Below are 22,554 nucleotides of genomic sequence, written 5' to 3'. Positions count from 1 at the left end.
TTGTCAATATGATGTCAAGATATCTATATATGCATATTATTTTTATATATGTGACTTATTTGAAACATTGTATAGCCTATATGAAGTTAAACTGTAACAACTGTCATAATTGGGAGATATAACACACTTTTTCCATGAGTACCATGAGGCTTTCATATTGTAAATTACCTTTGTGTTTGGGGGGTTCAGAAAAACCAGAGCTGGTCAGTAAAGTGATAAAAACAGGTTTTATTCAGGAATCTGTAGGGGAAAAGAGGTTTCAGTACAGAACTGGACTTATTTCCTATGTAGTATGGGCAAGCGGGGACTTATATAGGCAAGGAGCAGGGTGAAGGTCAGTGGATGGAAAATTACTAAGGGAAACATCAGAACTAAGGGAGGAATTCTGCTAAACTGACATGACAGGATTCTTGCTAAAACTGGGTGATGCAAAGATGAACATGGAAGCCCCGAAGTCAAGGATTCATTGGGAAGAGAGCCTGACTAAACACTGGTCAAGGAAAGAGTTTTTGTCTGGGTACTGTGGACACCCAATGTTTATTTGGGTGTATCCTGATAATTTATGTTTTAGGTGTACGATAACACAATTTGAGTTTTTGTTATTTGAGAGTTCGTGCCTGTATCTTTATTTGTGAATGTGTGGTTGTGTGTGTTTTACCATGATTTCTGTTGAGGGTAGTTTTCCCTAAGTGTTTGGTGATGAGGAGCAATTATTCTCTTGGGGTTGTTTCCTGGTTCCCACATATTTGCAATGTAAAGTTTTCAGGGAATTCCATCATTTTGTTATTCGGTGCAGGGTCTTCATGCCCCAGCATTCTGTGATTTGCAGACATGTATAAATACTAGTAACTGCCATCTTTTGAGTGGGGTAGGGCCAACTACTTCCTCATTTTATAATGTGGATAGTGAGTGGACATTCTGTTGTTTATACACTGAGTGGCCAGATTATTATGATCTCTGAATGCATAATAATCTGGCCACTCAGTGTATATCCTATATAATAAAAGGCTGATATGCAAATTGTCCCCTCCACCAGCAGTTCGACCAGCAGGCAGGCCGGCCAACCGCCCATGTCCCCTCCCCCTGGCCAGGCTGGCCAGACCCCACCCATGCACAAATTCATGCACTGGGCCTCTAATACATATATATATATATATATATATATACACACACACACACATATATATATAGATACACTGAGTGGCCAGATTATTATGCGTTCAGAGATCATAATAATCTGGCCGCTCAGTGTAAAGTGCACTCTGACTGGTGTCAATATATCAGTGATAAACTGTCAGGAACACTGAAATGCAGGAAAATTTGTCAGGAATCTCCCCCCTTGTCAGGGAAAATTTGAAACACGTTGAAATAGGCAGAAAATATTCCTGGGTGTCATGTTTAGTGCACCTTTCTGAAGGTTCAGTTTCTATAGGGGCCTGCTTCTTTCCTTTTCTTTGAGCTATTTGACAACATTGTAAGGTGTAAGAAACCAATAGGAATACAAATTACTCTTGTCCATAGAAATGAAAAGACATTTTACCCTTTGGAATGCAATTGATTATTATGCTGTGGATATTTACCAGTTCGGCATCTCTAAGTCAATTCATTTCACTTTCTGGATTGCCTTTTGATGTGTGTTTGAATTCTCCTTTGAACTGGTAATACCGTCTTACTGATCAATGTGCTAATGAATGATTTAAATAAAATCTTTGAAATGCAGTAATTTTATATTTGTATGAGAAAATTTTTTTACCTTCTTTTAAGTATTCCTTATCACCCACAAAATTTCTAATTCCAGGGATCTGTTTAAGTGCTCAATGTTTACTGGACTTCTTGCCTCCAGAACTGTGAAAAGATACATTTTTATTATCGTAAGTGGCTAAGTGTGTGGTAATTAGTTGTAGGAGCGACAGAAAACTAATACAGAAATAGAGAGAAATCGAATCATTTCCCTCATCTCTGTGCTCTTGTATCTCTTTGAATATAAGACATCTTTATGATTATTGTTAGACTTCTACAGCCATTAGGCTTTTACATTAGGAACTGTCACCACTCCTATTTTAAAACAGTAACTTTCTATTTGAAGCATAATGGCATTATGTAAACTGGAAATGCTTGTAAATAAGCAGAAGGCTTGACTTCTGCTCTCGGCTATGCTCCTTACTAGCTGGGTATCTCTGGGTAAATTATTTACTCAATCTGAGTTTCATTTGCATGATGGGAGTAAAATGAACTCTTCTTCCTAAGCCACATAATCGTTATAGGTATTTAATGATGTAAGTACATATGAAAAATAGCAGATAAATAATGTAAATGCAAGATTCTTTAATGCTTAACAATTAAGTATGCTCTCCCTAGCTATACCAAAGTTATGATGAGCAGTTTTGCACATAAATCACTGACCACATCAAACATTTCCTCCCCTTAAATTAGATGCTAGAAGTAAGATTTTGGGTTCAAAAGTTTGAACACTTTAAAGTCCTGGATTCATATAGACAAACTTCTCTCCAGAAAGCCTGTACCACTTTTCTCTCTCATTGGAAGCACACAAATGCTCATTTTATTATAGTTACACTAGAGCAGAGGTTCTCAACCTTTCTAATGCCGCGACCCTTCAATACAGTTCCTCATGTTGTGGTGACCCCCAACCATAAAATTATTTTCGTTGCTACTTCATAACTGTAATTTTGCTACTGTTAGTGAATCGTTATGTAAATATCTGTGTTTTCCGCTGCTGTAGAGCCTAAGACCATCAGAAAACACAGATATTTACATTACGATTCACTAACAGTAGCAAAATTACAGTTATGAAGTAGCAACGAAAATAGTTTTATGGTTGGGGGTCACCACAACATGAGGAACTGTATTGAAGGGTCGCGGCATTAGAAAGGTTGAGAACCACTGCACTAGAGAGTTTTGAAAAAAGTATTTTAAATGTTGTACCAACTTGATGAACATTATTATTATTTTTTGTATATTCCTTGACCATTTGTATTGTTCTTTAATAAATTGCTTGTGTTCTTCGACTATATTTCCAAGTAGTATTTGTCCTTTTCCTTACTGATTTTTAGAAACCCAGTATTCTTAAGCTAATGAACCTTGGTTTTGTGTTATTCCTTCACCAGTTTGTTGTTGTTTACCGTTATTTCAGTTTATGACTTTTATGTTCAATAATTGTATGTAGTCAAATTCAGTGAGCTTCTCATTTTATCTTACGTATATGCAGAAATTGAAGCAGGGGAAACAGAAACCCAGGTAGTTTGTCCTTACCATATCACCACTAGCTCTTTTCTCTATATCCTCCTCTCTATTCCTATTGTTGTTAGTAATTCTACCGTTAATCAAACACTAGCTCAGTGCAGCCTAACATGCCTGACCCTGACATTTTACATGCATGATCTCAGTTAATTTCCACAATAATCATACATGATAGTAAATATTATTATTCTAACTTTACTAATGAGAAAAATCAATGCTTTGAGAGGTCAGTAACTTGCCCAATATCATATAGGTTGCATGTGGAGGAATGGGCTGTGAATCTCAGAACCCATTTCTTAACTGGTGTTCTTGCCATGTGGACAGACACACACAGCCAAGATAACTCCCTGCCTCCCGCGCCTGATTTCTCGAGTGGTGGTGTGACTTGACATTTCCTTTCTCTCCTGTCCTTGATACAGTAAAGGAGGCAAATAGGGTGGGTGAAGCAGAATAACGACATCCTAGCTGTTGAATTGAATTAATAGGATATTGAACTGAAAATATTTTGGGGAGGACTTAGAACTTCTCTCATTCTTCAAATGCTCCAATGGCATTTTGTCCCTGTTCCTCTAAGCTCAGGCATCTCACATGTGTAATGTTCTCTGACCAAATGAGGGGCACTGTGAAAATTTCAAAGCAACCTTAGGCCAGAGACAAGTGGATCGGTCTTAATATGGCAATGATTATAAATGTTTATTTTATCGTCTGTGATTGATGGCAGCCTGCTGTGGTGTGTGTGTGTGGAGCCTGGGAGAGCTGCTTGAAAAACTGGTAGTCTTTTACTAGCATTTGGATGATTAATTATTATACCTCTGTTAAATTTTACCTCTGTTAAATTTTAAACAGAGCAAGAATTGGGAGTGGTTCTCTTATTTCTTTCTTTGAAAAACTTGGGGCAGTGACAGCATCCAATTTCCTAGTGTTATTTTGCTTTAATATGCCTATCTATCATTATTTAGAGCTCTCAAAACCTGCTAAAGAAATGGGGAAATGTGCTGTAGCCTCTTTAGGCGGGGGAGGGGGGAGGTGAGACTAAAAGGTCAGTGGACACACTTGAGAGCATTGACTATCCTGTCCCTCATCACTTCCTTAGTGCCCAATTAGTGCCTGGCATGACACATTTTTTATTAAAAACACACACACACATAAAGAACAACTACTTGGTATGGCTTGAGTGGGGGAAGGAGAGTCAACCAGAGAGTGAAGGTTGGAGTCAGGCTTGTAGGTTTGGGGGTGGTGGAGAAAGCACAGTTGTCCCTTTGAAAGTGGCTCTAACAAAGGCTTATTTTTGTAATTGTTTGCAGAAAGATTACCACTTTGAATATACGGAATGTGATAGCAGTGGCTCCAGGTGGAGAGTTGCCATTCCAAATTCTGCAGTGGACTGCTCTGGCCTGCCTGACCCAGTGAGAGGCAAAGAATGCAGTATGTTTCCCTTTTTGACCATTTGTTTTCCTGATTAAACCTTCCTTCCTTCATATCAGTTAATTGTAATGACTGTGAGACCTTTGGAAAAAAGAACATGTAGCATCGATGTCTAGCAGAGCAAAATCATCCTTTTTTAACACAGGCAATAGTAAAGGATATTAATTTTATTTACTTTTTAAAAATCTGGTGTACTGTCTTTTAAAAATTTTTATTAAAGTACAGTTGAAATACCATACTATATTAGTTTCAGGTGTACAACATAGTGATTCTACATTTATATACCTTATGATGTGATCACCACAATATGTCTGATAACTATCTGTCACCATAGAAAGTTATTATGATATTATTGACTATGTTTCCTGTGCTGTACATTATATCCCTGGAGCTTATATATTGTATAACTAGAAGTTTGTTTTTCTTATTACCCTTCACATTTTCCACCCATCCTCCACCCCCTTCCCTCTGGCAATCATCATTTTGTTCTCTATATCTATGAGTCTGTTTCTGTTTTGTTTTTTGTTGTTGTGGCTTTTTAGATTCCACATATAAGTGAAATCATATGATGTTTGTCTTTATCTGTTTAACTTATTTGTTGTCAAGAATGTGGAGAAATGTTGTACTTGAAATTCTGGAGGGCAGAGTGGCAGAATTTCTCTTCAATAGATTTCTGTTTTTAAATTTCTAAAAAGCTTTAAAATGTTTGGTAAATTACACATAATATAAAATTTACCACCTTAACCATTTTTAAGTGTGCAGTCCAGAGGCATTAAGTACATTTACCAACATCCATCCACAGAACTCTTTCGTCTAGCAATGGATTTCTTGTTTGTAGCCATAGAAATAATGTAATTTTCCTTATTATTGTAACCTACAGAGAGATTGTAGAATTGATGACTGTCATATTCAATAGCTTGTCTTTTAGCAATTAAGCAGGTTTGAAGTGCAACATTACGAATTAACAGAGAAATATGTTGTTAACATTTATTTTTACTTATAAACTCTACTTTTTAAATCTTTAATTTGGCGAGTCACAAGTTCCTGCAGTGAAGTAGTCTAGGGGTAGACTGGAGTTCAAAGCTGGAAGTAAGACAAAAGAAGTTATTTTGCTTTCCTACGCTTTCCAAATGGAATTCCTAAAAGCTTAGTTCTTTTGCTCCCAAATGAAAGAGCAGATAAGCAAATGATTAAATGACAGTGAATCCCTTCTGTTCAGAGAATGTGTCTCTGTTTCTGGGTGGTGCGTTTACTGAAAAAAGGGAGATGGGAAGATGCAATAGTCTTATGGGGAAAATCAGGGAAGAAAACCATTATTTCTTGATGAATGATATTAAATGAAGACAGAGAGGAACCCCTATCCAGGTAAAGAGTTTAGTCCAGCAATACTCTTAAGAGTATCCTGGGGTCAGTACAGAAGAAGATGATACAAGACTGAGATGTATCCAGCCACTTGTGCAGAGAGGGTCAGCTCTGTGAGGAAGGATTGTGAATAATACCTATGGTGTTAGCTCATTGTAAAGGTGCTTCAGTCACCTTCCTAGAAAACGTGTATAACATTTGTCTATGTTTACTTTTTACTTGTTGAGCTAATTCCTTGGTTCCCATGTAAACAGCCCTAATAAGGTGAACTACCTAGCAATTACGAATACTACTCCATATCTAGGTGATGTGCTGGTGCTGGCAGGAAATGGGTCATGGTGGAGGATTTTACACCGTGGAAATTGGCAAACACTACAAATCAGGGACCTCCATTCCCTTGGGAGCTGGTTATTAAACATTTATCAGGACACCACTGATTAAATTTATTGCCCAAGTGTTAAAAAATCTGTTACAGAATTGATGTCTGAATAGTCATCATTTCTATTTGAATGTTGCCAAGGACATTCTTTGCTCATTATTTACTATAATCTCCACAGTTAATATTATGAATCTGACAGTCCAGCAATAATTTTTCTAAAAACTCTAATAATCAAGTCAATATTAGCTATTACTTTAAAAATGATACAGCTTACTTTAAAAATTAAACCCCAATAATGACAGTACTTATGTGATGGATGGGAAATTTTTTATCTTGGCATTTTGTCTAAAATCTAATTTGCAAGTATTTCTGCATATCTATAATAATAAAAGTGTAATATGCTAATTAGACTGGACATCCTTCTGGATGTCCTTCTGGACGACCTTCCGGATGAAGCCAGGGCTGCGAGGGAAGCCTGGGTCCCAGGAACCTGCTGGCAGCTGGAGGGAAGCCTGGGTCCCGGGTACCAGAGGGAAAGAAGGCCTACTCTTGCACGAATTTTGTGCATCGGGCCTCTAGTGCACTTTTATCACTCTGGAAGGTGTGGCCTCTGATAAGTGACTTTTTCTTTGAATAGTAAAGACAAGTTATTTTAAAACTCACAAGAAACTTAATAGATCTAAGTAATTTAGAAGCCCATCTAATTCATAACATTAAATGCGGCACTTACCACATTACTAGTCATTAAATTACTTCTGGAAGGCAGTTATGGTAATAACTGAACATTTCTTCAGTGGCTTAGATTTCTATTGCTAATAATAGCTACCATTCTCATGTAATGATAATGAGCTAAACATTGTGCCTAGAGCTTTATAACATTATCCTATTGTATCCCCACAACCATCCTCTTAGGTAGCTACTATCAATGTTTCCATTTAACTGATGAGAAAACTCAGACTTAAAGTGGTGAAGTGAGTTACCACAGGTCATTCAGCTGGACTGTGACCGATCTCTTAAGACATGTCTGATTCCAGGGCTTGTCTCTTACCCACTGAGTTCATCACCACATGAAGAGGACAATCTGGAGGAGCTTCCAGGGTGCCACAGAGGGTGATATAAAGTTTTGTCAGTGGACACCTTCAAGGGAAGACATTAGAAACTCTTGTGTTTCAAGAATAAATGAGGGTAAAAGTGTTGTGGTTCAGGAATGGCATGCTACGTGCAAGCCGTACCTGAGAGATGCTAAGACCTCGGATGGTGGTTGATGCCCCCCATGCTAGACTCGGCAGTGATGCCATGATGATATGGCCCAGCAGTTGGGCCATATAAGAAAAAAAACACCAAAAAAGTGGGATGTGGAAACTTTAAGTGAAAAATATTTAGGGCAATGGCTGTGTGGGCTATTATTTTCCCAGATGCTAATGTCTCTCAATGAAGTCAAACTCAGAATTAGGCCTCAGTTGAAACTGTTATAGATTCTTCAAAATATAATTGGGTAGAAGCAATAGAGAAGGCCTTTCCATAGGAAAGGCAGTACAGGACTTTAGCAATCTACATTTTTTTTCAGAAAAATTATGTTGTATCTATTTTTTAAAAGTTCACATAGAATTTGGCAGATGACTTCTCTGAGTGAAGTTGATGAGAAGTCAGGTATCAGTTTTTGTTGTGCTAGAACCCTGGGGTGTATGTGACCTTGGAGCTTACAGGGCTCAGGATATGGGAAGGCGAGACCTCTGCTTATTAACTGACACTGGTCCTCATTGTCCTGTTTGCTGTGCAGAGTTCTTCTGTCTCACAGACAGTGCTGCTCTGGGCAAGCCACTAGGATGAGTTCACATCTCTCTTTCTCTGTGATGCTACTGGCTTAGTTACAGGGAACTTTGCTGCTTCTTCCAAGCCCTGGTCCTCTGTCTTGTTTCTGTGGGCATCACCCACCATTTGAAGTCTTGGCATCTCTCAGGCACAGCTTGCAAGTAGCATGCCATTTCTGAACTATAACACTCCTTGTCTTTTTCCAGAACAAGGGGATATAACCCCTGTCCCCATTCCACCCCTTCTCTACTGTTGGGTCACTTCCCTCTTGCATAAGAGTTTCTGAAATCTTCCCTTGACATTCTTAAATCATCAAAAACAATAGTCATTTTGGAATTGTCTCTCTCTTCCTCACCTCTTTCTGTCTCCCCACACACTGGATAAAAGGACTTTTTGTTTCAAACCAAACCTTAGAAATAAAAGCCTGGCTACTAGGAGTGGGGAGAGAATTCCTTATGTATTTTCAGACAAGTCTAGAACACTGAGGGGGAAATACTAGTAAACTTAAGACATCTCTTCCTTTTGGGAGTGTGTATCTTCTACTGCTTACTCCTTCAAATATTTCTCAGTCCATGACTTCACCTTAACACATTATTTTCTAATTGGGGATGTGTATTTAAGATACCTGTATTTCTATGTTAGCATCAAACCAGTCATAGTTTGTGGACATTGTTTATTTTTGTATTTCAGTATTTATATAAATTTCTAATATGTGCTTTTCTTGGGTCAAAAAATGCTGTGCTCAGATTAGAAAAATAAAGCCTTGAATAAAAAATAAACTTTTTTTCATTCTCTCAGATCTATTGTCTTAGCCCACATCCAGTGGGTCTTAAGGAGTAAGGGTAAATGGTGACAGTTTGAGCCCACAGCGTTTGGTTTCCGTTTGGAATCGGAAGAGGAAGAATTGTCATGGAAAGAGAATTAGGTTTTAGCTTTCTGGATGGGATATTTAAAAATCCAATGCTTGGGATCATAGGTCTTTCAAATGCAGGCTTTCCCCCCAGGAGTCAATACATAGCTTGTCTCATTTGTGTTAGGAGTTGTAATTGGTAACGTAGCAGGTGCAGTTGGGCAACTTGAGCACATTGGCACTGAATGGCAATTGAATGCCATGATCTACCTCTGTTCTATGGAATATTCATCCCACACAAAAAGACGTGTGCCAGGGTTTTCTGTGCTGAAATACCAGTAAGTTGGAAAATAGTGAGGGATGTATCTCCTTCATGGAGGGATGCAGTGCACATTTTCAAATTAAAATCTCTGAGAAATCTAATCAACATTTACTGTGTGTTAACTGCGTTGTGTTTTATCCAGAGTTTCCCAGGTGTATTTTTTTTATAGGACTCTTTTATCTGATGTGTAGTTGGTGCCCTTTAGCTAATTTTGGCAGGTATTGTTTTTGGAAAATACATTATCTAGCTAATTTAGTAAACTTTTACCTGTTGTTACTTACACCATGATTTAACTCTTTTCATACATTTTCTCTGCTCTACAAGGTTCAGTTGCAGCATCCTTGCATGGTGTCCAATTGAAGACCCTCCATGGTTGGTGGTCAGGTGTGGTATACACCTGGGTTTAAACCCCAGATCTGCAGCTGACTTGTACGTCTTGGGAAAATTATTTAGTTTACAGCTACTTATTGAGCTTTAATTTATTCGCTGAACAAACATTTCTTGAATATTCCTATATTCTTGATGACAAGAATCCAAAAATAAATAGGGGAAAAAAAGATTCTTGTCTTCCAGGACCTTTCATTCAAATGAGGGAGCAGATGAGTAAATACATTATTTATAGTATAGAGGCGAAGTGCATGATAGATATAAATACCTGGGGTGATCTTACTCAGGAGGGAGGGATGACCTCTGCTCAGAGGGAGTCAAGAGGGCCTCAAAGTAAAGCTGGCATAAGTTTAAAGTTCAGGCTGAATAACCATGGAAAATGGGCTGTGCCCTGGCAGGTTCATGTGAAAAATTGTGTCGTGATTTAGAGTTGAGGCCGGGGTTAAATTTCATACTTAATGGGTCATCCATGTTAATTTTCTGAGCATCTCTGAGGTGAGCCCTGAAGGGAGAAGTTCTTTAACCGTGAAGCCCAGTGGTATTTGAAGCATAGGAAACCTGGGAAGAGGTGCAGATTAGGGGCAGCACTGGGTTTTCCTGGGTGCTGTCTGAGATCTGCCTGGCTCGCTTTCAGGGAGGCTGTGAGAGGGAATAGAGATCCTGGAAAATCTCATAGGCCCTGTGTGTCACACCAAGGATTTGACCTGGAGACAGCCATTCACAGGTGTTTGAGCAGCCCAAATGAGGCCTGGAATCATAACTATATCTCTATATATAAAAGCCTAAAAGACTGGCCCACCAGCCGACTAGTCGGTAGCTATGACGTGCACTGACCACTAGGGGCAGATGCTCAATGAAGGAGCTGCTGGGCGACAGCAACTTTGCAGAATGCCCTCTCGCACTCCGGGACCCCTCAGGGGATGTTGGACTGCCGGTTTGGGCCCAATCCCTGCAGGCTAGGCCAAGGGATCCCACTGGTGCAAGAATCCATGCACTGGGCCTCTAGTAATAATTTAACTTCATCTATATATATAAAAGGCTAATATGCTAAGTGTCTGATTATCCGGGTAACGATGTCATGTAGCAATGCCTGGCTTCCTCTCCCTAGTGACTAGCCTCTTTGCAGTTTCTTCAGCCCAGGAACACAACTTGCTTCATAGCCAGGTGGAAACATTTCACACTTTAACCAAATGTCTGTGAAACGTTTTCCTGTGCTTCATCTCATTTGATCCTCTCAGAAGTCCTGAAGTAGGTAGATAAGAGACTTGGTGGAATCCTATTTTCTTTTCATTAGCTAGAAAATGGAGATTTAGAAAGCTTAGAAACTTGACCCGACTGAAAAGAAGTAAGAAACAGTGGGCCTTGAAAATGACTTAAGGTTTTCTCACTGTGCAGAATATAGTCAAACACAACCGCAGTTAAATATTTTACCTTTGTTCTCCCTGCATGATGTACAATAATAATTTGCTCCGTGTTGATATTTACTGCTGTGTTGCTCACAATTACCTGAAAGAGAAGTTGGGGTGCTTCACTGGGCTGGAAAATGTTGAACTAAATTAAGCAAGGTCTAATTAAGCAAGTTTATTCTATATATACTAGAGGCCCGGTGCACGAAATTTGTGCACAGCATGGGGGGGGGGGTGGTCCCTCAGCCCAGCCTGCACCCTCTCCAATCTGGGACCCCTCAAGGGATGTCCGACTGCCCGTTTAAGCCCGATCCCACCAGCAGTCTCGATCAGGCCACCGGGATCGGGCTTAAACGGGCAGTTGGACATCCCTCTTACAATCCAGGACTGCTGGCTCCCAACTGCTCGCCTGCCTGCCTTCCTGATTGCCCCTAACCGCTTCTGCCTGCCAATCTGATCACCCCTAACCGCTCCCCTGCCAGCGTGATTGATGCCTAACTGCTCCCCTGCCAGCCTGTTTTCCCCTAACTGCCCTCCCCTGCAGGCCTGGTCACTCCTAACTGCCCTCCCCTGCAGGCCTGGTCACCCCTAACTGCCCTCCCCTGCAGGCCTGGTCCCCCCCAACTGCTCTCCCCTGCAGGCCTGGGTCCCTCCCAACTGCCTTTCCCTGCAGGCCTGGTTGCCCCCAACTCCCCTCCTCTGCCAGCCGGGTCACCCCTAACTGCCCTTCCCTGCAGGCCTGGTCACCCCAACTTCCCTCCTCTGCCGGCTTGGTCACCCCTAACTGCCCTCTCCTGCTGGCCTGATCACCCACAACTGCCCTCCCTTGGAGACCTGGTCCCTCCCAACTGCCCTCCCCTGCTGGCCATCTTGTGGTGGCCATCTTGTGTCCACATGGGGGCAGGATCTTTGATCACATGGGGGCAGCCATCTTGTGTGTTGGAGTGATGGTCAATCAGCATATTACTCTTTTATTAGATAGGATAGAGGCCTGGTGCATGGGTGGGAACAAGCTGGTTTGCCCTGAAGGGTGTCCCGGATCAGGGTGGGCGTTCCCTTGTTGTGTGGGGCGGCCTGGGTGAGGGGCCTGTGGTGGTTTGCAGGCCGGCCACGCCCCCTGGTTACCCAAGCGGAGGCCCTGGTATCTGGGGTTTATTTATCTTCTACAATTGAAACTTTGTAGCCTGGAGTGGAGCCAAGCCTTCTGCTTGCTCCCTGGCAGCAGTTATTTTTTGGGGGATTTATGTATCTTCTATAATTGAAACTTTGTAGCCTTAAGTGGAGGCCTGGGCCGGCTAGGGTGTGCAGAAAGCTTGGCTTCCTCCATTGCCGCGGGCAACCCTAGCTTCCTGCTCTTTCCAGCTCCGTGGCTGCCACCATTTCTGTTTGGATTTATGTATCTTCTATCATTGAAACTTTGTAGCCTTGAGTGGAGGCCTAGGCCGGCAAAGGCAGGCGGAAAGCTTGGCTTCCTCCATTGCCGGGGAAACCCAAGCCTCCCTCCTGCTCTCTGTGGCCTTAGCCATCTTGGTTGGGTTTATTTGCATATTCGCTCCTGATTGGTTGGTGGGCGTGGCTTGTGGGTGTAGTGGAGTGATGGTTAATTTGCATATCACTCTTTTATTAGATAGGATAAAAAGGCTAAGTTGACTCGCACATGCACAATACATATAAAGCTCTCACTGGCGCCAGTCGCATGTGTATGTTTTGATCTGTCATTGTCGATTGTGAATTTGGTTGACACTTCTGTTATAGAGAAAGGCCGAATAGTAATATTGAAATATTTCTTCTAATTAATTTCCTTTCAATGTGCATGAATTTGTGCACTGGGCCACTAGTAGTAATGATAATAATGAAAAATTATGATGGCCAATCTTTACTTGCTATATGCAAGACATGATTGCAAATGCTTTACATGTGTTGGCTCAAGTTCATTTAGTCATTGCAACACCCTGGTGAAGTAGGTGCTTGTATTACCTCACACAGGTCAAAGGCAGAACTGGGAGTTGAAACCAGGCAATCTAACTCCCTGGGTCCATCTTCTTAACCCCCATGGTGTTCTGCCTCTTTGGAATGCACTGCAGTGTATGCTCAACAAGTGTTAGTCCCCTTCTTGAGGCATCCATGCTCCTCTAACCTTTACCTCTTGATACTGTAGCAGGTGCCCACAAGCACTTATATGCAAACTAATATCCCAAATAGATAAGTGGATTTTTAAAAAGATGGCATTTAAATATCAGATATATGGCTTCATAGCTCATTTTAATTGATTAATGATCTATTTGTAGATTTTATTTTTTTCTAATTTATATTTAAATAATTTTTTTCAATTACAGTTGACATTCAATATTATATTAGTTTCTGGTGTACAGCACAGTGGTTAGACATTTATGTAACTTACAAAGTGATCCCCAGAAGGTCTTGCACTCACCTATGCAATTACCTTATTATTGACTGTATCCCCTAAGCTGTACTTTATGTCCCTGTGACTGTTTTGTAACTGTCAATTTGTACTTCTTAATCCCTTCACCTTTTCATCCAGACCCCCAACCCCCTTCTCATCACATAACCATCATTTTGTTCTCTGTGTCTACGAGTTTGTTTCTGTTTTGTATGTTTGTTTATTTTGTTTTTTTTTTCTATTCCACATGTAAGTGAAATCATATGGTATTTATCTTTCTCTGTCTGACTTATTTCACTTAGCATAATACCCTTAGGTCCGTTTATATTGCCATAAATTGTATGATTTCATGCTTTTAATGGCTGAGTCATATTATATTATATATATATATATATATATATATATATATATATATATATATATACCACATCTTCTTTATCTGTTTGTCTTTTGATTAGAGCCTTTAATCTATGTACATTTAAGGTAATTATTGATAGGTATGCAGTTATTGGCATTTTATTGATTGTTTTTGTAGTTCTGTGTTTTTTTCTTATTCTCTTGCTCTCTCCTCTTGCATGTTGGTGGCTTTCTGTAGTGTTGTATTTGGATTTCTTTTTTTCCTCTCTTGTAGAGCATTGGTTTGTGGTTAGCATGTCCTTCATATATATCAAGCTATGTTCTTAGCAGTCTGTTTAAATTGATGGCCACTTAAGCTAGAACACATTCTAAAATTACTACCATTTTTACTCACCCTTCCATGTTTATATTTTATCATTATTTTTTTTACTTCTTTTTCTTGTGTATGTTTGTGTGTATCTCTTAATTTACTATTGTAATTACACAGGATCTTCCTACTTTTGCCTTTTAACCTTTGTACTAGGTTTAGTGTCGGTTGATCCACTGCTTTTATTATGTATTTGTCTTTGACATTGATAATTTTTTTCTTTGCGATATTTCCGTATTCATATCTTTGATATTTTTTTTCTTTTTCTTAAAAAAAGTCTCTATCATTTCTTATAATATAGGTGTGGTGGTGATGCAATCCTTCAGCTTTTTTTTTTTTTAATCAGGGAGATTTTATTCTTAATTGTGTACGTGTTTCTGAAAAGTAAGAGAACAACATTCAGAATTTAGGGCACATTTGTAGTTATATCATCATAAACAATGAGAAGTTGTTTAGCTTTTTTATTTCTGTGCCTAGAAAAATGTGGGTCCTTGGTACATATAGTATACTTTCATTATTTAACATGTATTAGAAGATATTGATTTTTTTAACTATAGACATTCTTAATTTAAAATAATTCTATTTTATTCTTTCCAAGAGGAGAGGAGCTACAATCCTCTCATGACTCCTAAGAAAGCTCCAAACACTGGGATATTTGTTGATTGAATATCTTTGGTGTCATCAAATTAGAGACTGACTTCAGTGTTTCTTTTCTGTAGGTGAAACACAGAAATCTAATGAGATTTCTAAAAAATTCATTCTATATGTAAAAGGACAGAAACACTTTGTCCTCAATAGGTCTAATTTGGAATATTAATGCACCACATTCCAGGTGCGAAGAGTGTTGAAGTTAAATTTGCTCAGCAACACACAAGTAGTGGGTCAAAGGCAAGGACAAATGAGATTGTTAAGAGAACAGCTCAAAATCAGGCTTTATATCAGTGTAGTGTTTGATGGGAGCTATGCTTGAGTGAGTTCCTCTGAAAACAAGCATTTTATAGGGAGATTAGGGAACTCAGCCCTGAAAACTGCAGAATCAAGGACAGAGACTACCAGGAAGTAGAGGGTGATTGACACTTCCTAAGAGAAAGAATCAGTGTTAGGACATAAATTAGAAGTTGAGAAAACTGATTTCATAGATGTATTGTTCTGCCCCCACTGGTGACCTCATCAAATACTCTGACCAGTTTCTTTCCCTTGACCTTCACTGTTGTATTTTTTCTATAAACCTTTTGGCATTCATGCCCCATGAACTGGAATTGGTCTCCTCATCCCATTATATTTATTTAGTGGTTAAGGAAGTAGATGAGTGTGGGTTTTAGCTCTCATTCTTCAGTTTTTCAAAATTAATGTGTTTTTCTTTTTTGGTAAGTTTCCAAATGTGTTCTAAAAGGAGAATCTACCTAAATGTGAGGCTCTGCTGCTTCGCTCTCTGCTGGGAAATTTGTTTTCTTTATGGGATAATTTGAAGGTTTTATTTTGTTCTTGTTTCTGTAATATCCCGATTAAAGAATTAGAAAGCCCTTTGCTGTAGCTGAGTCGGTAATACCACCCTGAGCACAGAGACACACACTCGGGGGACATAGATTTGCATTTGTTGAATGAGTAATAACTTAGCAGCAGCACTACCTCCTTTTCTGTAACTGTGTCAACTATTAATCACATTGCCCATGACTTCTGGGTATAGTTCTCAGAATTAGCAGAGAACTTGACAGTAATAAGACGTAGGTTGTGGAAATGACTAGGTTATAGTTATGAGTATTGAAAAAGACGGCTCATGGTTCCAGAGTGGAGATAACTTGTTTAGCTATTGCACATGAAGCACTGCCCTCAGCATCCCCTTTACGTCAATTTCCCATTCACTCCATCAACCTTTTGTTTGGACTTAGTATTTGATAGCTACAATTAGGAACCCCAAAATAATGATCCTTGTTTTCTGGAAGCTCAAAGCTTCACATCAACTAATAAGTGGTATTTGTATCTATATCTATTTCTATGTGTCTGTGTTTAATATATATATATATATATATATATATATATATATATATATATATTTCTCCATAATATATGAGAAAACTGTATGTTAATAAATACTGACTTTATAATCATTCAAAGTATGTATACATTTTTTGGGACTCCCATATATATACAGGGTATCCCAAAAAATGTATATACACTTTAACAGCTGACAGCTCAATTTTGAAAATGAATTTTAATAAACACTGCCTTTATAATTATTCAAAGTGTGTGTATACATCCTTTTGGGAAACCCTATATTTTGCTTTTTAATAGATGTATTATGAGAAGAGTATGATAAGAGCACAGAGGGAGGCAAAACTGACTGCCTGGTGGGGGCAGGGAGGTCTGTTATGAACAGGGTAGTTTTTGAGTTAGAAATGGGAGTTTTACAAATAGGGTAGATGGGTTGGTCAGCATCTCTGGAGAAAGAAAACCACAGCAGCAAAAAAGAGGATGAAATATTTTTGTAATGATGTGAATTCTGTTATGGTTGGGAAAGGGTGGGGCAACGGCTGAGGCTGGTAAACAGGTTGGGGCCAGATTGTGAAGTGTCAGTAGAGATAAGGGAAACTTTGGAAAGCTTTCATTGGGGTGTGCCATGATCAGAACTTTATAAAAATAATTCTGGTGGCAGTGTGAAGGGGAGGAAATTGGTGGGGGCGTCTGGTGCCTAACGGGCTATGCGTCCTCTGTCTTCCAGCTTTCTCCTGTGCTTCTGGAGAGTATCTAGAGATGAAGAACCAGGTCTGCAGTAAGTGTGGTGAAGGCACCTACTCCTTGGGCAGTGGCATCAAATTTGATGAATGGGATGAATTGCCAGCAGGATTTTCCAACGTTGCAACGTTCATGGACACTGTGGTTGGCCCTTCTGACACCAGGCCTGATGGCTGTAACAAGTAAGAACCCAAAGGAACCTTTGGATTTTGATTGAACAGTTGAGAAAGGTGTAGTTGCTCTTTTCCAGAAAGAAGTTGAGGATAATTTTGGTATTGATTGGGATTATAGATAAACTAATTACAAATAAACTTTTTTTTTTGTTGTCAGTCATTACAAATAATGTAGCTCAGTTTTTATGAAGTTAAAATAATTGTTCTCAGGATAGAATAGATATCATATGCAAAAATGTGATAAGCTATTAGAAAAACAAATTAATTTTCTAATATATTTATAACTACACTCAAGCCAGTGTATTTCTAAAAACGCTTCTCTAATTTTTAATAGATAAGTTCAGATTTTTTTTTCTCTCTTCCTCTGAAAGAAAGAATGTGTAGCCTTCATTTAGGCACTTGATTATCTTCTAATAGAGAGTAGGTTAAGTATGTGAAGTGGAAAGCTCATTTGCTTAATTTCTACCTCTTAAAGGAAATTATTAGCTTTGCCTATGACACCACTGGAGGACTTTGAAATTGTTTTGATAAAAAACAAACAAAACAAAATGTTTATCTGTGGTCTGTACCCATTTCCGTTCCCTTGTATTGACTATGTAACATTTCTTTTCACATGGCCATGTTATTGAACATTAGGCCTCTGGCTAAGTTCTGACAAGAGTGGTTTTCAGAAACTCACACGTTTTACCATGAGCTAAAGATGCTGGGACTTATTTAGCTATGCTGAAAGATATGCTCCCTCACTTCCACTCCTACCGTTCCTCATTTTTACATAGATCTGGATGTTCATCTAGTATTATTTTCTCAGCCTATAATATTTCCTTTATTATTTTTGCAAAGCCACTGCTCAAAAATTCTCTCAGCTTTTGTTTACCTGAAATCTTTATTTATCTTTATTTTAGCATCATTTTTGAAGAATATTTTGTGGACATGGGATTCACTCACTGTGTGTTTATATTTTATTTAAAGTTGTCTATATTTGTAAGAGCTGTCTCAATTTCTCACCTATTTCTCTGGACTGTCTTTTGTCTCAGTTAGGGATCATCTTTCCTCATTTCTTTGCCTGTCTACTAAATTTTATTTTATCTTGAGTGTTGTGAATATTAAGATATAGGAAAAGCAGATTTTTTTTTTTTCATTTAAAAGGTGTTGAATTTTGTTCTGGCCTGCAATTTATTTATTGGAAGTGCACCTTGATCTCATCAGGACTGATTTTATTATTTTTTTGATGGCTCTGTATTTATTTCACACTTAGTTCTAGGTCATGGCCTTTGCTCTAGAGCAGGAGTTAGCAAAGCACAGCCTGTGATCCCTCCCTCTGTTTTTGCAGATAAGGTTGTATTGATACACAGTGGCACTTATTTACTTATGCATTGTCTCTAGCTGCTTTGGAGCTACAGTGGCAGAGTTAATTAAGTATCGCAAGGGAGCCCAAATTGTCAACAAGCCACAAATATTTATTCTCTGGCCCTTTATCAAAAGGTTTGCTGACACCTGCTGTAGGGCATGGCCTCTATAAGGCGTAGCAAATTCTGGAATCTTAAGTGGATGTCCAATAAGTTTATCAAGTTTCTTCCTTCCTGGATGGTTTGCAGCTCCAGCGACTTCCATTAAAATGACCTCTCTGATTATGTCTCAGCTTTGCAGTGGCTGCGAGCCCCAAGCCCAGGACCTACAGAGAAACTCCATACGGGTCCCTAGAGCCCCTATTTTCTCTGATTCTCAGGCCTATAAATTCCAGCTTTTTCAGCTGCCCCCAAGCACTTGTCTCTGCTCCTCAGCTCAGTGAGACCACCATGCTTTGCTTGGGTGCCATCTCCTGGTGTCATCGTTTGGGACGTGTCCTGAGGAATGAGGCCAAGGTTCATGTGGGCTTTACCACGTGTGTTTTACTGCTCTAAGGCATCCCAGTCCTGCACGGCCTGGTATCAAGGCCCGAAATGACTCCTGCATGCTGTTGATGGTTAAAGGAAAAGGGCAGATCCAGTACCAGTTAGGCATGTTGAGATGTGCAAGTCTCAGTCTTTTGTTCAGAATTTATTTCTGTTAGAAAAAAAGAAAAGAATTTAAAAATATCACTCTTATCTAAATAAAAAGCTAAACCTGAAGAGAAGAATGTTAAGTTGTGTTATCTGTTGTACAGTTCGGTTAGAATTGTTCTTTTGCCCCAAAACTTGACACATGACTCTTTGATTCTAAGAATTAACGTATGGTTAGATTTACAACCCAAATTTTGTTCACCAATATATTTTCTTAAGTTTTTATCTTTTTTTTTTTTTAGGTAAAAATTCCAGACTTTTATCTCATTATGTACTATGAAACTATGATCTCTATTGTATTTAGGTTCATTTTAAATGGGCTTTTTTTAGGACTATTTCTTCTCTCATATCAAGGAATCTTCTCATCTCCTGCCATGTGCATATGTTAATAAATAAAATTTTGGATGTTGTTTGAGAGAATAATTCTACCCCAAACTAGTAGAATTAGTGATTGTCTCTTTAGTGATCAAAGTTTTGGTGAAAAATAGCAGTTTCATAGCAAATTGATCTTACCAAGATTTAGGGAATTGTGTGCCCTAAGCAATGAATCTTTTCCCAGTAATGGTGTTGGCTCTTGAATTCCAGAAAAGCTCTGGTCTTCTCTGCTGTGCCTTGCTGAAGGAATGACTTTGAATCTGAGTTACACAGGAGGTTTCTGAATGCTGATGTGAGATGCCCCTTGGGTTTTGTTTCCACAGCTCTTCTTGGATCCCTCGTGGAAATTACATAGAGTCAAATCGTGATGACTGCACCGTGTCTTTGATCTATGCTGTGCACCTTAAGAAGTCGGGTAATGTCTTCTTTGAGTACCAGTACGTCGACAACAACATCTTCTTTGAGTTCTTTGTAAGGCCTTTTATATTCTGAAATTTACTTTTTATGGGACATTCATGTAATAGTTACCTTAATCCATTGTTTCCATTACACTTTATGCCTCCTCAGTTTTTGTGTTTTTTTTTTTTGTGTGTGTGTGTGTGTGTGTGTGTGTGTGTGTGTGTGTGTGTGTTAACTGAAACTTTTGATGCTAAAAGACAACCTTACTTTTTTCTATAATATTTTATTTTCTGGTGATTTTTTTTTTTTTACCTCTGAGCTCATGCCTTGTAGAGTAACATTGAGCTTGTTTTACTTTTGGTTATGACCATTAGATTACCATTTGGTGTAGACTCTTTGTGTGATAAATATTTTCTCCAAGATTCATTTTAAAAATTGTTATTTTTGTAGCTACGGATGCTTTTTTTTTTTGTTAAAAATATGTCTCCACCAAATTCAACTTTTGTTTAAAAACGTTTTTTTCTCCCTGCAATTTCAAATATTTGAATTATTTAACTGTATTCATTGGCAGTATTTCAGAAGTAGAGGTGGCTGTATGATTTTGATTCTGTCAGTTTTGCACAATCTAAAGGAATTAATGGATGGGATAGCTGATGTCTCTGGTAAGAGATTAAATAGCATTGCAATCTCTTGGATAAAATAATAGTCTAACAGAATAAGGCTGTTGCCTCTAAAATTATTTAACTATTTTATATAAACTGTAGCTAATCTAGAGACTATTTGTTGCGGCAGTGACTCAAATGTTTGAGAACATGTTTTCCCATTGACGTCCCATACAAAAAAAAGTGTGTGCAAGTAATGGGCAAAAGGTTTCTATGGTACAGGTTTTAGAAGGAAATGTACTAAATATTCTAAGACAAATATATATTGCTCTTGATAACGGAAATTTCTAAATCAAAAGTTGGTGTGAAGATATATTTTTGATTAAAGTATGAACCTTAGATTTGAAGTCAAGAGATTCTGGCTCTAGTCCCACCTCTGCAAGTGCTAGCTGTGTGTTATTGGGCAATTACGTTTGCTTTTCAACCCTCAGCATTCCCGTTTGTGAAGTGGACTGTGTGATGGACCTTTACAGAGCCCTCTTAGCTCTAATATCCTTCGAGGAGTTTAAGATATTAAGCAACATTCAGATTTGCTTTTTAAGCTGCGTTTTGTTTACAAAACACTTCTTTGGGTGGATAATTACCTATTTTATGGGACAATTTTGCAATATTGCTAAAACTAAACTAAAGTTAAGAAGCAAGGTAATTATATAATTGTTCAAATAAGCACTTAGTTTAATATTGTCCAGCAAGTGCTTTGAGGATTGTCGATAACCGTCCTCCAGAGGCGTGAAGTTTCATTACTTCCTTTCAAGAAGCCTTTGTTCTCCTGGTTATAGACTGAAGAGGGATGGCAAGTTCATGTTCCTCCTTTCATTGATGCTTCAGCTTCCTAGGTTGTGATTTATTGACTCAGGTCATCCTGCTAAGGGATAGTGGGAAGGAAATGTCTGAGGACTGAAAGATGCAGTTGTACCTGTGAAATTACATCATTTGAACCAACAAAGTATTTAATTTTGGAACTGTATGAGACTTTCATTTGGCCCCGCACCCCTTTTAAATGATGAAACTGAAACCAAGGACCAAGGTTATACTGTTGCTAGTTACTTTTAGAATGAATAACAGAGTTCAGGTGCCTAGAATGCCAGTAGAAAGAATGTCATGATGACATATGATGTCTGATTTTGGCTGAAAAAAAGCTGTCAGCTTATCCAAACACTGACCACCAAAGGTATATTCAGGGTCCATATCTGTTCTAGAATGGCTTAACACTTACATTAAAATGGCCATTATGCTTATAATATAAACTAGTAGCCCTGTGCACGAATCCGTGTGCCAGTAGCTTGCTAGTAGCTCGCTGCCGCCCTCCGGTAGCTCTCCACCCGCTGCCCCGCCCTCCTGTAGCTCCATCTCCCCCCCCACCCCCACATAGCTTGCTGCCCTGCCCCCTCCTGTAGCTCTCCGCCACCCGCTTGTAGCTCGCTGCCCCACCCTCCTGCTGATCCATGATTGTTCCACCGTTGGTTGTTATGCTTCACGGCGTAATGACCATTTGCATATTAGCTCTTTATTATATAGGATAGGATACTTGAATTCAATTGAAGCCAATATCCTCAGTAGTGGAAATTTTCTGGTATTTAGATGGCAAAAGGACCTATTTTCTAGTTAGTAAGTCTTTAGGAAATTTCACGATGGAGAACATATTCTGTTCCAGAGGATGCATGAAGTGGCAAAAATGACTTAGAAAAGAAAGAGCCATTTGGGTGGAAGTAGAATAGGTAAGAGAACCTATTTTAACCCTACTCTATTGGTGACTATTGTGCAACACTGTAATGATGGCCTAACTTTTGATGTTTCCATCTTCTTCGTAGACCTGAAAAAGTAGTGTCCTAAACCCTAGGCATTTT

General features: G+C 38.9%; 1 protein-coding gene across 2 annotated transcripts in view; it reads left to right on the top strand.

Moving 5' to 3' along the window:
• Positions 1 to 22,554, top strand: part of ELAPOR2 (endosome-lysosome associated apoptosis and autophagy regulator family member 2) — a 149,757-nt gene that overhangs the window by 70,106 nt on the left and 57,097 nt on the right. For both annotated transcript variants that reach the window (XM_080666831.1, XM_080666830.1), the window contains exons 2-4: positions 4,563 to 4,683; positions 17,046 to 17,241; positions 19,970 to 20,117. In XM_080666831.1, the coding sequence (XP_080522957.1) occupies positions 17,078 to 17,241; positions 19,970 to 20,117 (312 nt within the window). In that variant the 5' untranslated portion in view covers positions 4,563 to 4,683; positions 17,046 to 17,077. The remainder of the gene's footprint in view (positions 1 to 4,562; positions 4,684 to 17,045; positions 17,242 to 19,969; positions 20,118 to 22,554) is intronic.

Source organism: Plecotus auritus, assembly GCF_963455305.1.
Source record: "Plecotus auritus genome assembly, chromosome: 4".
Classification (NCBI taxonomy): Eukaryota; Metazoa; Chordata; class Mammalia; order Chiroptera; family Vespertilionidae; genus Plecotus; species Plecotus auritus.
Note: the sequence above shows the minus strand (reverse complement) of the source record. Positions and strands in the feature narration are given on the sequence as shown.